This window comes from Panthera tigris, chromosome D2 (genome assembly GCF_018350195.1).
Source record: "Panthera tigris isolate Pti1 chromosome D2, P.tigris_Pti1_mat1.1, whole genome shotgun sequence".
NCBI classification, from domain to species: domain Eukaryota; kingdom Metazoa; phylum Chordata; class Mammalia; order Carnivora; family Felidae; genus Panthera; species Panthera tigris.
Window position 1 is genome coordinate 33400775 of NC_056670.1, and position 16262 is coordinate 33417036.

The window sequence follows — 16262 nt, forward strand, 5'->3', positions numbered from 1 at the left end:
ACACATAAACTTGATTTATTTTTACTTTAGATTTAGTTTATTTTTACTTTAGATTCAATTATAAATAAGATAAAAACCTGTTTTCTTTTTTCTATTTAAAAAAAAAATTTTTTTTTAACGTTTATTTATTTTCGAGACAGAGAGAGAGAGAGAGAGAGCATGAATGGGGGAGGGTCAGAGAGAGAGACACAGAATCTGAAACAGGCTCCAGGCTCTGAGCAGTCAGCACAGAACCCGACGCGGGGCTCGAACTCACGGACCGCGAGATCATGACCTGAGCCAAAGTCAGACGCTTAACCGACTGAGCCACCCAGGCGCCCCAAAAACCTGTTTTCTTACCAAAACCCTTCATCGCTTTCCGAAGAACTTCTGCATCTCTCATGGCATCAAAGTTGGCAGCTGGTCGGATTGTTCCTTGAACTCCCTGAGTCATTGCGGCAGGCTGAAATGAGAAGCAAAAATTCCAAGTCAGTTACTGTGGTAATCCTTCCATAACATAAAAACACATCAAATTATCATGTTGTACACATAAAACTAATACAATGTCATATGTCACTTATATCTCAATAAAACTGGGAGGCAGGGGATGTAAAAATGTTCAACTTCTTTAGTGGAAGAAACAAATTTTTTTAAAAGCCCGGATTCTCTGCTGACAAGAAGACAACTTAAGACTTCCCCAGTTATCACTCTTAGGCAAGGAGGCCATGTTTAACTTTTAGGACAAAGCATATGAGCATTTTATTTTCAGGGCTCATTCTGGAACAGGCAAGAAAGACCTATCCCCTTCCTGCCAAAAGACAGCTAACCTCCAAACTTTCAGGAGACAAAAAAGTCAAGCTTGTGAAATCAGTCACAATCTTCCTATGCCTCGATTTCCTTCTTGGTAGAATACAAGGGAAAAAAAGAGACTGATTCCTGGATAGTGTTGAGCAGCAGTGTCTAATTTAAAGACAATAATATAGGGGTGCCTGGGTGGCTCAGTCAGTTGGGCATCTGACTTCGGCTCAGGTCATGATCTCACAGTTTGTGAGTTCAAGCCCCGCATCAGGCTCTGTGCTGACAGCTTGGAGCCTGAAGCCTGTTTCAGATTCTGTGTCTCCTTCCCTCTCTCTAACCCTCCCCTGCTTGCACTCTGTCTCTGTCTCTCTCTCTCTCTCTCTCTCTCTCTCAAATAAGTAATAAGCATTAAAAAAAATTTTTTTAAAGAGCTTCTGCACAATAACTATAGCTAACATCACACTTCACAGAGAAAGACTGGATGGTTTCTCTCTGAGATTGGTAACAAGGGAAAAATTCTGTTCTCACCACTCATTCAAAATAAATAGATAGATAGATAGATAGATAGATAGATAGATAGATAGATAGATAGATACAATAAGATAATGAGGGCTTTAGTTAGGCAGACCTTGAATTGCTCAATGAGGTTTCAAATAAGCAATAAAATTTTGGCAATATCTTTCCATTTCCTCTATAGGCCCTCATTATCAAACATGAAATAGAGGCACCTGGATGGCTCAGTCAATTAAGCATCCAACTTCAGCTCAGGTCATGATCTCACAGTTCATGAGTTCAAGCCCCACATAGGGCTCTCTACAGTCAGCACAGAGCCCTCTTTGGATCCTCTGTCCACCCTCGTCTCTGCCCCTCTCCTGCTCATGGTCTCTCAAAAATAAACATTAAAAAACATGAAATAAAACATTTTGTAGTACGAAAAGCACAAAATGAAAGCAAGCAATGATTAGAGATTCTGGGAGGTAGAATATTCTTCATAGATTATATAGGAAATAAACCAGAAGGCAAAACAGGGACTATACTTTAAAAATACAAATTGGGGCACCTGGGTGGCCTAGTCAGTTGAGTGTCTGACTCTTGATTTTGGCTCAGGTCACGATCTAATGGTTTCGTGGGTTTGAGCCCTGTGTCGAGCTCTGTACTGATGGCACGGAGACTGCTTAGGATTCTCTCTCTCCCTCTCTCTCTGCCCCTCCCCTGCTCATGTTCTCTCTCTAAATAAATAAATAAACTTAAAAAAAATTAAATAAAACATAAAAATACAAATCTATGGGGAAACTTAAAAATCACTATGACATATCCCACAGTAATAACTGTTTCCAGAGAGAATCATCAATGGATGCTAAAATTAGTGAGTAAAAGTGAGATGAGAACCAAGATATTTACATAGTTTGCACCTGGCAAACACAAGTGATCAAAATTAATCATTGCCAATAACAGAATAAGTCAACAATAAGTGCCTCCTGATACAATAATGCACTGGAGATCCAAGACCATTTCTGTGGTACTCCTGTCAAAATGGCCAAACCTGAATTTAATCATGAGGAAGTATCAGACAAACCCAAACTAAGGAATTTTCTCAAAATAACTGGTAGTACTCTTCAAAAGTGTCAAGGTCATAAACAAAAAAGACTGAAGAATTGTGTCAAGTTAAAGGAAACTTAAGAGAGGTGCCTGACTGGCTCAGTCGGTAGAGCATGTGATTCTTGATCTCAGGGTTGTGAGTTCGAGCACCACACTGGGCATAGAGATTACTAAAACAAATGAAATGAAATCAAAATTAATATTAAAAAAACAAGTAAACTTAAGAGACATGACAACAAATGCAATGTTTCATCCTGGATTTGATCCTGAACCAGAAAAGGACATTAATGGGATAATTGGTAACACCTGAATAAGATCTATAGTTTGGGTAATAGTATTACATCAATGTTATTTCTTGATTTTGATCATTTTATTGTGTTTATATAAGAAGTTAACACTGGAGGATCTGGGTAAAGGATATTCAGGAATTCTATAATTTTTATAACTTTTTTGTAAGTCCAAAATTATTTCAAAATTTAAAAAAATTTTTAAATATACAGCTAGGAAACAATAGTTTTCTTTTTTCTTTTAATGTTTATTTGAGAGAGAGAGAGAGAAGCAGTGTGTGTGTGAGTGAGACAGACAGAGAGAGAGAGAGAGAGAGAGAGAGAGAGAGAGAGAGAGAGAGAATCCCAAGCAGGTTCTGTGCTGTCAACGCAGAGCCTGATGGGAGACTCAGTATCACAAATCATGACATCATGACCTGAGCCGCAATCAAGAGTCAGACACTTAACCGAATGAGCCACCCAGGTACCCCTTCAATAGTTTTCTTAAACTATTCAAATCAGGGCTTAAGAGAGATGGGATGAAGTGAGATGATATCCCACTACATTCTTTTAACTGAATTTTAATAATATATTTATTTAACCCATTATCTCTAAAATATCATTTAAAGATGCATTCAACACCACTCCAAAATGTAAAATGATTCAATTGCTTTTTAGGCAACTGAAACTGCATTTAATGTTATTTATACCCATTGAATATAGCAATATGCCAGCAACTGCAGGGCAAAGTAAATGGGGAGAAGAGAACCAGACCATCTTTTAGGCCTAAACATTTTTAGGGTCAATAATTTCTCCCACTTACCAATACTCTCACACCAATGTTTTCTTCTAACAACCATCCTGCACTATGAAGCTTCCTTCTAAGCCAAGAATGTAAGCAGAGAACTAACAAATGACAAATATTTGTATAGTGGTTTAAAAAAAAAAATTCTACTTGTAGCTTTACATGAGCTTTATGGTACCAAGAAACTAAGGTTTCCTTCATTAAAATCCTAAGTAGGGCAAAAGCCTTTGTTTACAATACACTGGACTAGACAGTAAGAGAAACTAATCCTCAAAATCTATGATTTGATGATCCTCATCTTCTGTCATCCTCTTCTTTTTTGATTTTTTAAATGTTTATTCATTTTTGAGAGAGAGAGAGAACAGAGAATGAGTTGGGGAAAGGCAGAGAGAGAGAGAGAGAGAAAGAGAGAGAGAGAGAGAGAGAAAGAGAGAGAGAGAGAGAGAGAGAGAGAGAGAGAGAGAGAAAGAGAGAGAAAGAGAGAGAAAGAGAGAGAAAGAGAGAGAAAGAGAGAGAAAGAGAGAGAAAGAGAGAGAAAGAGAGAGAGAGAGAGAGAGAGAGAGAGAGAGAGAGAATATCCAAAGCAGGCTCCAGGCTCTGAGCTGTCAGCACAGAGCCCGATGCCAGGCTCGAACTCACTGACAGTGAGATCATGACCTGAGCTGAAGTTGGACACTCAACCAACTGAGCCACCCAGGCGTCCCATCTCTTCTTTCTTAAAAAACAAACAAAAACTACTCATTTTTCATCTTTAGGAAAAAATGGATTTGTTTCATTCTTTGTTGAAAGTCTAAGTTTGCAATGAATCTTTATCAAAAATACTGTCATCTTCCAGGCACTATATTGAATTAAAAGATATCAGGGTCCATGTTCCAGAGGTCAAAACTCAAACTAGGGAAGATTTCTCAGCACAACAAAGCCCACACTGCAATCAAAAGTTCTACCCTTTGACACCCATTTGATACCAACCTTCCTACTGAAAAACAAAATTGAGTCAATCAGGGAAGTCACCTGTCCCAAATGCCCAACTAAGACAAAAATTTTCATCTTCCTACACACATTATATACTCACACACCACCATCCACCAGAGGACTTTCAGTGATAGGAAGCTTACTCCTCTCAAGGGAGCCTGTTCCATTTCCATCTAAAAGATCTTCCAAAATTTACCACTCTGTTAAGTTCCACTTATTGGTTTTAGTTCTATCTTAAGGTAGTAATTGTTACACATGAGTTGCATGTGTATGTATATTTCATTTTTAGTGTTTTAGGTTTGAAAAATTTTTAATTTTTTTTTTCTTTTTTTTAACTTTACAGCCAAGTTAGTTAGCATACAGTGCAACCATATCTCAGGAGTAGATTCCTTAATGCCCTCTACCCATTTAGCCCATTCCCCTCCCACAACTCCTCCAGCAATCCTCTGTTTGTTCCCTATATTTAAGTCTCTTGTTTTTGTCCCTCTCCCTGTTATTATATTATTTTTGCTTCCCTTCCTTATGTTCATCTGTTTTGTATCTTAAAGTCCTCATATGAGTGAAGTCATATGATATTTGTCTTTCTCTGACTAATTTCACTTAGCACAATACCCTCTAGTTCCATCCACGTAGTTGCAAATGACATGAAAATCTTTTTTTATACTTAGTCATAAAATCCATGTCTCTCAAACTATGTGCATGCTTAAGCTAAAATAAAATCAAAAATTCTCATACATGATTAAAATAACTATAGATATATAATATGATTAACAATCAACTTCAACAATAAAAAAAAAAAGATTGAAGGCAATTCCCTATGTGCTTTGGAGGAATATCATTTATAGTACCAGCAAAGCAGCATTATGTAACAGGGAGACCATTGGTCTGGGAGTCAGAAGAACTAGAGCTAGTCTCAGCTTAGTCTTTTACTAGGTGTGTGGTCTTGGACAAATTTCTTAATCTGGAACTCAAATTCCTCAAATCAAGAAAGTAAGCCAGAAAATAGCTAAAGTGTTTCTCTTTCAATACTTTAATCCCTCTCCCAGCTCAGCTTTAAAAAAGCTTGGTAATGCTAGATCTTTATGATTAAAGAGGATGGAAATAAATAAGAAAATCAAGCTAAAGATAAGCATAAAAGCATACTGCTTGTGTTCCTTGTAACTTGCATAAGATATAAAATTAAACTTAATATTAAAATAAGGGGCTATACAGAGATGAGACAAACATTTGATACATAGGAGACCTAGGGCTATTGAGAAATCAATTCAACAAATATTAATTGACTACTATGGTTAAAGCCCTACCAAGCACTACAGAGACATAATGGTAAGACAGATACAGTGGAATCCTTGAGGAAGGTGTGAGAGACCAATACACGAGAAATCAGAAAGTAAAGAAGGTACATACAGGCACATACAGTAATTAGTAAACACTAGAAAACCTTACTCACTTCAGTGTTATAATCCAAAGAAACAGGAGAGAAAACAGGATAGGAAGGAAAAGATTCTGTATTGATCTGAAAAAAGAGTGGAAAGTTATAAACGTAAAAATAGAAAACAAAACCACACTTTATCAAAAACTGCCCAAAACAGCCATTACTTAGTCACTCAAGTTCATATTTGTTAACTACAAGTGAGGGAAGAACTAAAACCAATGCCAAGAACCCAAGTGAATCTCTGTGAAAAAGTTAGGAGTATCATCACCTGTGAGAAGAGACCTATGCTTGTCTTATTAAAGTCATCAGGACACCACTTAAAGCAGATGGACCAAAGACAGCATCAAGTCTACCAGACACAAAGAGCAGAATCTTAAGTGACTATAACGGACCATATCCTCTGCTTCAGGGAAATGTCAGCAAAGCAGTGGTGCCCTTCTTTGGTGTTATCCAATTAAATTGGACTAAGTTTAAAAACAGGAGTAGAAATACCTGACTTGGGTAAGGACCTTGTCCTCCAGGATATTGAGAAGGCACCTGTCCTCCAGGAAAGCCACCTACATGTTAAAAAAAAAAAAAAAAAAAAAAAAGTACAGTAGTAAACAGATCTCATAGGATTTAACTTTTCAAAACAGCATTGACTATTATGAATATAGAAACATGAGAACATTCACACCATGTTATTCAGTAGGGTAATTTTTTAAGATTATAATTCACTAAACCTAAAACCAACTTTGGTCACAGGAACCTTTTAAAATATTCCACGTCCTACACAGTTTCCTAACAAATAATACCTTTTTTTTTTTTTTAAATACTTGAACCAAACTAAATTTTGATTCCATCTAGAAAGGATGCCAGGGCATAGTTCTGAGGGTTTAGGAGTGGTATAGGTGTGAGCTGGGAAGCTCCTGAAGGTTTTGGTTTTTTGCCTTTGGAACAGATTTTTTGTAACTCAAAAAGTGGGTCCTTATTTCCATCTTACTGATTAAACTTTTCCACCAAATTAATGCATTTCATGAAATCATGCATTTCATTTTATTTTTTACCATTTTATTTAATTTAGTTTTTAAATTTACATCCAAGTTAGTTAGCATATAGTGCACAATTTCAGGAGTAAATTCCTTAATTCCCCTTACTCATTTAGCCCAACCCCCCCCTCCCACAACCCCTCCAGCAACCCTCTGTTTGTTCTCCATATTTAAGAGTCTCTCATGTTTTGTCCCCCTCCCTGTTTTTATAATATTTTTGCTTCCCTTCCCTTATGTTCATCTGTTTTGTATCTTAAAGTCTTCATATGAGTGAAGTCATATATTTGTCTTTCTCTAATTTGGCTTAGCATAATACCCTCTAGTTTCAGCCACGTAGTTGCAAATGAAACCATGTATTTTAAATTATTTCTCTCTTTCTCTCTCTGCCCCATTCCCCCACTCATGAATGCTAAAATTAAAAAAATATATATATATAAAAGTACTTAGTATAAAGTTTACTAAAGACTATCCCAAACATAACTAAGTTCTCTCAGTGGCAACTGAAAATTTTAAGTAGCACACTATTGTTTTTCTCTGGTACCTACCAGGTAGTGGGACCTGGGGTAGACCACTACCGTAAGACTGTGAGGGTGGCTGTGGATAGCTGGAAAAGCCTGCTCCACCTGGTGGGGGGGCTCCAAACCCTTGGCCTGGAGGAACTAGAATAAAAGAATAAATACAGTGACAGTTCTCATGATTGAAGAGTAAACTTTAGGAAAATATCTACTAATATCCACTAAGAAAAGTGGAAAAAATATGCAATTAATGCTATAACAGCAGTCTCTTTTGGTCTAAATTCAACTTATCAACTCTTTTCCGTTATGAAACAAATTAAAAAATTTTTACTTCATTCACCTGCCTAACTAACTTATAGTAACAAAAATGCTAAGCTTTTTGGCCTTCACACAAAGCTGTCCTAAAGGTCACAATTATGCTAAGTGAAATATCATAATCAATTCTTAAGATTACAAATAATCAAGTAAACTGCTATATATTGGTCCTTTATTACCATGAGATTTATTCTAATTCTTTTCACAACAGAATTTTTGAGAATGTTTCCAGCTTTCATGCCCCCAAGAACCTTTATCTTGCCAGCTAGGTTTATGGTCTTTGGTAGAGAGTAGGCTAAGAGCATCTCTGACCTCATATAAAACAAGAAAGAATGAAATGGATGAGAGAGAGAGAGAGAGAGAGAGAGAGAGGTAGAGAGAGAGAGAGAGGTAGAGAGAGAGAGAGAGGTAGAGAGAGAGAGAGAGGTAGAGAGAGAGAGAGGTAGAGAGAGAGAGGTAGAGAGAGAGAGGTAGAGAGAGAGAGGTAGAGAGAGAGAGGTAGAGAGAGAGAGGTAGAGAGAGAGAGGTAGAGAGAGAGAGGTAGAGAGAGAGAGAGAGAAGGAAAAATGATACAGCAATCCCAAATCATCACTAATGCCACAACCCACTACTCACCTCCAGGATAGGATGGAGCTCCCCCTGGTGGTGGGGCACCAGGATAGCCTCCAGGGGTTGGATAGCCTGCAGTGGCAGGGTAGCCTCCAGCTCCTGGGTAGCCACTACTTGGGGCTGGTGGGTAGGCACCTCCTCCCACTGGAGGAAAGCCAGTAGGATAAGGATACTGACCCGGAGGGGAAAAGTTGACTCCTGACCTGCAGGCTGACAAACCAGAAAACTTTTCATATGAATGTGACCAAAACAAACAAACAAACAAACAAACAAACAAACTGAAATAACTGTTAAGGTCTAAATTTTCTTTTACATAGTAAAAGTCACATTAAAAGTCTTGGTATCTTGTACTAGTTTACCTGTATGCTAGTTTGTCAAAACACTTGCTTTTCAGAACTCAGTTACATTCAATTCTACCTGTGTCAGGCAAGACGGATCTGTTTCTCTATTTGGGAGTAAGAACGAGACTCTTCAGAAACCTCAAGGCTTCAGGAAAAACTATCAAAGCTCATTAGTTCCTTCATTTTCCTAATACCTGGAAATATTAGAAAGACGTATAGCTCTCTGCCCTAAAGAGAATTCCTGGCTCTTTTGCGACACACCTGGACCTGTTACATAGTAGGAACAAAAAAGTGACCTGAGTTACCATGGGGTGTGACATTTGGAGCCCAGTTCAGACTAGAAAATGTCTAAGAGTGGCAGAGATTGTTACACGTTCACTAAACTTTCTCGCCTGGCCACAAAGCTAGACTACCTTTCCCAGACCCCTTTGCAGTTAAAGTAGGACCATATGACTGAATACTGGTGAATGAACAGAGACAGAAGTGATGTACACCACTTCCAATCTGGCCCCTAAAAACCTCCTGCCCAATCCTACACACTCTCTCTTCCTCTTTCCCTTTATCTGCCAGCTGGAAGCAGAGAATCCAGTGGAGGAATCCAAGACACTAGAGGATGATAAAGCCAACATGTGGAAGGAGCCTAGTAACCTGAAAGACTACATGGAATAAAGCCTCCTTGATATCCCACCCCACCACCCACCTGCCACTGACTTCTAGGAGACTAAAGAAAACAAGTTTTTATTGTGTTAAGTCACTTGGATGTTGGGGTTGTCTGTTTCAGAAATTAGTCTATAATAACTGAAATGGTAACCAGAGTCCAGTTGAGTATATAGGGAGCTAGGAACATATTCATAATTCTCTTCTCTCCTATGATAAATTCAGGAGAGCTATATATTCATTTTATGTAAGGATACTTACATTAACATTAATCTGCATAGACCTCTCTTTCTATTCTCCCATTGTTAGAAAGAAGCCCTATACACTTATGAATATAAAACTGAAATGCATAATTCTTACTTAAATGCCTCAGCTAGGAGTTTAGTCCTCATAGTATAGACGTCAACAAGGCAGAACTTAGTAGCACATTTAAAAAATGTACTCCAAATAGTAAAAGTGTCAGAACTGCAAATACAGGGACCTCTAATCCACTGCAATTTGTTACCTCTGAGTCAAGCCCTTAATTATTTTAAACCTTCTAATACAAAGGTTAAAAACCAGTGACTCACGGAATGGATTTAGCTTACATACATATTTTATTGGCCATACAACATTTAACATTAAAAAAAATTAATTTCCCATTTTAAAAAATTGGGGCAATTTCACATCAAATCCGTATTTCTGGCTTTACTTGAAGAAATGGAATATCTAGCAACATTGAGTCTGCATTGCAGCATGGCGACATTGGGCTGAAGCTGAGTAGCTGCTGGCTTTCCATAAATGAGGCAAGTACACTCTCGTTCCCTCCCACCTCCTGCCTTCACACACTTATTCTACTCAGTAGCTCTGGGCAACTGAGTTTATGACCCCTGTTCTAGCATATGTGTAAGATCTGTCATGGGCTAGTCCTATACAACACCTGTTCCAAGTACATGAGCTATTTTACTATTATAAGTGGCAATACTTACAGGATATCCAGGGAAAGGTGGGTAGCCTGTTGGGGGATAGCCTGGGTATGACATTCTGTAACAATAAAAAATGTCCTCTGTAATTTTTTATAAGGGTTAAGTCCTTAGAAGATACATATCATCAAGGGTTTTATACAAAATCTATCTTCTTTCAAGAGTCTGTCAGGCATTCAACATGTGAATATTAGAGGTATAAGCAAAGTTTATAAAATACTTTTTCATCTCCCCATTCATACCAATGGAGTCAGCATAGCATAGTAAATGTTCCAACTTCATCCTCCCCATACAATTTTTGTCATATCTTAATACTACCAGCACTATTATTTATGGAATATTTATGGAATATCTATAAGCCAATTAATTTTTCACTTAAATCTATTTTATATCACTTCCATATGTGGAAAACTTGCAATAGTTTCTGGCCACAAAGAGAAGGTAACATTAAAATGTAAAGATTAAAATAAATGCTTTCCAAATGCCATAGAAATCCCTTTATTTGGTGATATAACATTATGGGAAACAATGGTTAAGAGTTAATATTCATATCCACACACACCTTTTTTATAAACTTTTGATTAAGTTTCAAACTTAAAAGTAAAGAGTATAAGAAACCCCAAAGACTCAACACTCAGCTCTAGTAATTACGAATTCACGGCCAATTTTGTTTTTTCAATACACTCATTCATTCCCCATCACTCCACTGGATTATTTTGAAGCAAATCCCAGACATTCTACCATTTTAGCCTATACATACTTCAGTATATATCTCTAAAAACATTTTTTCTTAACAGGACTATTTTAAAAATATAACCATAATATCAATGTGTCAGTGTTCAAATTTCCAATTATCTTTTAAATATTTATTGCTTTTTATTTTGTACTTGTTTATTATAGAAAACCCGAAAGATTTTAGAGAGAACAGTGTTAGATTGAACTATGTGGCATTAATGAAATTCAACTGTTTTAACATACAAATTTCTTGTGGCTCAACCTAACATAATGTTCACATAACTTCATGTTCAGTTTCAACAACTGTCAAGTCACAGGTAATCCTAGTTCATTTGTACCCCAACCACTATCCTTCCTAGATCATTTAAAGCAAATCCCCAAACATATCCCTTTACTCACAAGTATGTCAATATACTATCTGTAAAAAGAGAAGGACTCTTTTAAACCATAGTCATTTACCAATATTTTATCTTAAAAATTTAATAATTTTCTAATATCATCAAGTATCCAGTGTTCAAATTTGCCCAAATATCTCAAAATATTTTTTACAATTTGGCTGTTCAAATCAGTATACAACTATGGTCCATATATTCTAGTGACTTGGTGTGTCTCTTAAATGTCTCTAGTCTATAAGCCTCCTCATTTTTTTCAGTGCAGTTTATTTGTTGAAGGAACCAGAGAATTTGTCCTGAAATATCCCTCTATCTGGATTTGCCAACTGATTCTCCATAATAATCTTTAAAAGTTATTTCCTAAAAATTTATAGTCAGATCTAGAAGCTTGATCAGATTCAGATTCCTTTTTTGGCACAAATACTCAAAAATACTGTTTTGTTTCTGTCAGGAAACACCTAACGATCAGATGTCCCTCTTTTTTGTGGCTGATAATCAATGTGTGGATCTAATTCTATCATTTTTTCTTCATTAATTATCTGGAATCCTTAAGAAATTTCCCTTCAGCAACTGTATGGTTTTCCTGAAATAGTTATATAGACTGTACTTTTTCTCTTCATTTACCAGTTTTCAAAATGAATTGGTTCCATAGCATAACAAGATGACTAATAAATTTTGAAGTATCAATATGAATTCAAGAACATAAACATATCTGATATATTTCAATCCATTGCAGTTATTATTCTTATTAATGTTCAATTTCTCCCATCTTTGGCCAAGAAGAGCTTTTTTTTTTTTTTTTTCAAGTAGGCACCACACCCAGCACAGATCCCAACATGGGACTTGAACTCACGACCCTGAGATCAAAACCTGAGCTGAGATCAAGAGTCAGATGCTTAACTGACTGAGGCACCCAAGCCCCTAAGGGAAGCCTTTAATATTGCCTGACACATTGTTTTGACACAATCTCCCAGACATTTTGGGTAACTTCCTTGCCATTTTATATCACATGATATTCCAGGCTCATTTTGTATTTTTCTTGCCTCAGACCTAATCTACTCTCCAAGGAGCCCTGATCAGTTTTCATGGTAAATGACTGATGCTTAGAAATTACAACCGGAGTACTAGCAATGTTTACTGCTAGTAGTTGATCATTGTTTCTCTACGCCTTTTCAGTATGGGACAGGGTAATATTTTAAAAAAACAAAACATTCATATTGATATTTCCAGTTCAATTTTAGAATTATAGGGTTTTTAATTTAACATTTTATATTTATATATATTTTCCCTTACACTGAACTTCTTAGTTCCTAATGACAATAACATACTACCTACTTTATCCTACTGTATAAATTCTATATAAACTCATAAGAGTTTCAGAATAATAATAACTATAGTATGCTGAATAGCTGCTTTCCAATAGATATTCCCAGATTTTGAGTATCACCTTATCTTGCAAAAATGATGTGATTAAATTACAGACCTTGGGGGAGATTATCTAGAGTATCTAGGTGGGCCCTAAACGTAATAATATGTATCCTTGTAAAAAGGAGGTAGAGGGAATTGAGCAGAAGGGAAGGCAATGTGACTATGGAGGCAGATACTAGAAAACACTGGCAGCCATCAGAAACTGGAAGAGGCAAGGAATAGATTCTTTCCTAGAGCCTCCTGGAGAGTGCAACCTTACTAACACCTCGACTTCAGCCCAGAGACACTGATTTAGGACTTTTGGCTTTCAGCAGCCACAGGAAATTAATACAAATACCCATATTGCTACAACATGATTGCTAAAAACAATTAAAAATTCTTTTTTGCAGGGCACCTGGGTGGTACAGTCGGTTAAGTGCCTGACTCCTGATCTCAGCTCAGGTCATGATCTCACAGTTCACTGAGTTCGAGCCCTGCATAGGGCTCTGCACTGATGGCATGGAGCCTGCTTGCGATTCTGTTTCTGCTTCTCTCTGCCCCCCACATCCCCGCTTGTGCACACGTCTTTCTCCCTCTCTCAAAATAAAAAAAATTTTTTTTTGCAATTTGGGGTGGAGGTGTCTCTGGGTGTCTTAGTCCATATGGGCTGCTATAACAAAACACCTGAAATTTTATTGCTTACGTTCCAGGGGCTGGAAGTCAAAGATCAAACCGCCAACATGATCAAATTCTCTGGTGAGGGCCCTCTTCCTGGTTCATAGCTGGTGCTTTCTCCCTATGTCCTGACGTGGCAGAAGGGGAAGGGATCCTTCTGGAGCCTCATTTATAAGGCATTAATCCCATTCATAAGGGCTCTGCCTTCATTACATTAGCACTTCCCAAAGGCCTCACCTCCAAATACTGTCATCTTTAGGGGAAACACATTCAGAGCATTACACTGGGATACACCCCACTATGAATGCACGGTCAAATTACTGTGTTTTAAAGATAGTTAAAATGATTCCTATAGAGTTAGGCTACCAATGTGATACCTATTTGGTCCACCTGTTTCACTGTGCTTTTAATTTTTAAAGATTACTTTGGGGGCACCTGGCTGGCTCAGTCAGTAGAGCATGCCACTCTTGACCTCAGGGCCAATCATTCAAGCCCCACAGTGGGTATGGAGCCTACCCAAAAAAAAAAAAAAAAAAAAAAAAAAATTTGTTTAAGTTTCATTTTATAATTGCATAAAATATTTTCTTGGTCCCAAGTCAAATCAATAAAACAAGATATATTCAGAAAGATATTAGCTTCTATCCCTGCTCATTCCCTCTTCCTATATGTAACCATTATTTTTATGGCTTATACATCTATTGTGTTTTTTTAAATACATAAGCTGATACGTATATATTTATATCCCCACTCCTTTCTTAGATAAAATTTAGCCAATACATATACTGTTTCTTCACTTGGCTTTTTTCTTTTCACTCATAGCAGTATATAGTCTTCATTCCTTTTTACAACTACATAGTATTCCACTTTGTGGACTTTCCATAGTTTACTTAATAGCAAACATCTGAGTTGTTTCTAGTCTTTTACAAACAGTGCTACAACGAATAGCCTTGTGTAAGTATCTCTCTACATATTTTGCCAATATTTGCCAATATATTTATTTATCCAATTTTATTAGACTAATTTTATCTTTTAACGGTTTATTTATTTTTGAGAGAGAGAAAGAGACAAGAGTGGGAGAGGGGCAGAGACAGAGGGGGACAGAGAATCTGAAGCTGGCTCTGAGCTGATAGCGGACAGTCCAATGTGGGGCTCAAACTAATAAACCATGAGATCATGACCTGAGTCAAAGTCGGATGCTTAACCAACTGAGCCACCCGGGCACCCAAGACTTAGACTAATTTTAAAATTAGTATACATTCTCTAATTGGGGGAAAAGAAAATAAGGTGGGGTGGCAGAATGCAGCCAATCTGGGATTAAAGAGGCAATCATACATTATGTATTCTCTGATAATATATGGTAATCAAGATTTGATAGTATTCTGATCAGCAAACATGACGGGGGAAATATCTTTTGCAAACTGCAGTCTGCACCAGAGAGTTTGAAAGTTATTTTCTTCAAAAGGAACTCATTTCTATTTGGAAATGCAAACAATAACTTGAACATCTGATGATGTTAAGAAATTATTACATCTTTAGGTCTGATAATGGTATTATGATTTTTGTAAAGCATCTGCTTTTTTAGAGATATACACTGAATATTTATAGACAAAATATGTCTAGGAATCACTTCAAAATCATATAAAAGGGTTATGCAGGAGTATAGATGAAACTAGATGAGTTGATCATTTATACAAGTATGTGGGTATTCAATACACTCTTCTGTCCAGTTGTGCGTTCAAAATTTTTCCATAATAAAGTTTTTGGTTTTTTTTAGAAGACCGTTCATGTAGGGGTACCTGGGTGGCAGTCAGTTAAGCCTCCAACTTCGGCTCAGGTCATGATCTCACGGTTCGTGAGTTCAAGCCCCACGTCAGGCTGTGCTGACAGCTCAGAGCCCGGAGACTGCTTCAGATTCTGTGTCTCCCTCTCTCTCTGTCCCTCCTCCACTAGCGCTCTCTCTCTCTCTCAAAAATAAATAGACATTTAAAAAAATTTTTAAAGACCACTCATGTAAAACAAATGCAGCCAACGTGAACCCAAAAACCACAAATATATACGTATATATGTATAGTGTAAGTACCTTTTGCAATTGAAGAAAACACTACCAACCTAAAAGAAATGCAAATAAATAGAGGGAAAAACAAATATTCAAAACAGTACCATTTCATAGCCTGATCATATCTAAAACACTGGGGCACATGGGTGACTTAACCATAAGCATCTGACTCTTGCTTTCAGCTCAGGTCATGATCCCACAGTGTGTGGGATTAAACCCCATGTCGGGCTCTGCACTGACAGTGAGGAAGGTGCTTGGGATTCTCTGTCTCCCTCTCCCTCTGCCACTCCCCCACTCATGTGCATGCACAAGCTTTCTTTCTCTCTCTAAATAAATAAATAATCTTAAAAAAAAAGATTCATTCATGTTGTCACAAATTGCAAGATTTCCTTCTTAAAAAAATACCTAGGGGTGCCTGGATGGCTCAGTCAGTTAAGCATCTGACTCTTGGTTTCGGTTCAGGTCATGATCTCAGAGTTCTTGAGCTCGAGCCCCACACCGGGCTCTGTGGTGACAGCTCAAAACCTGCTTGGGATTTTCTGTCTCTCTCTCTCTCTGCCCCTCCCCCACTTGTGCTCCCGCCCAAAAAATAAATAAATAAATATTTATTTATATCTAAAAAACTATTGGTCAAATATAATAATATACCTGGCAAATATATTTATATAAAATCATTTAGCATCTACCATAAAACACTGTACTAAGATTGGAGACTA

General features: G+C 37.2%; 1 protein-coding gene across 1 annotated transcript in view; it reads right to left on the reverse strand.

Moving 5' to 3' along the window:
- The window catches only part of ANXA7 (annexin A7), a 31750-nt gene that overhangs the window by 10844 nt on the left and 4644 nt on the right, over positions 1-16262 (reverse strand). Inside the window, 7 exon segments of the mRNA XM_042961070.1 lie at positions 340-442; positions 5870-5935; positions 6347-6411; positions 7428-7541; positions 8328-8507; positions 8510-8531; positions 10288-10342. Of these exon segments, the coding sequence (XP_042817004.1) occupies positions 340-442; positions 5870-5935; positions 6347-6411; positions 7428-7541; positions 8328-8507; positions 8510-8531; positions 10288-10341 (604 nt within the window). The 5' untranslated portion in view covers position 10342.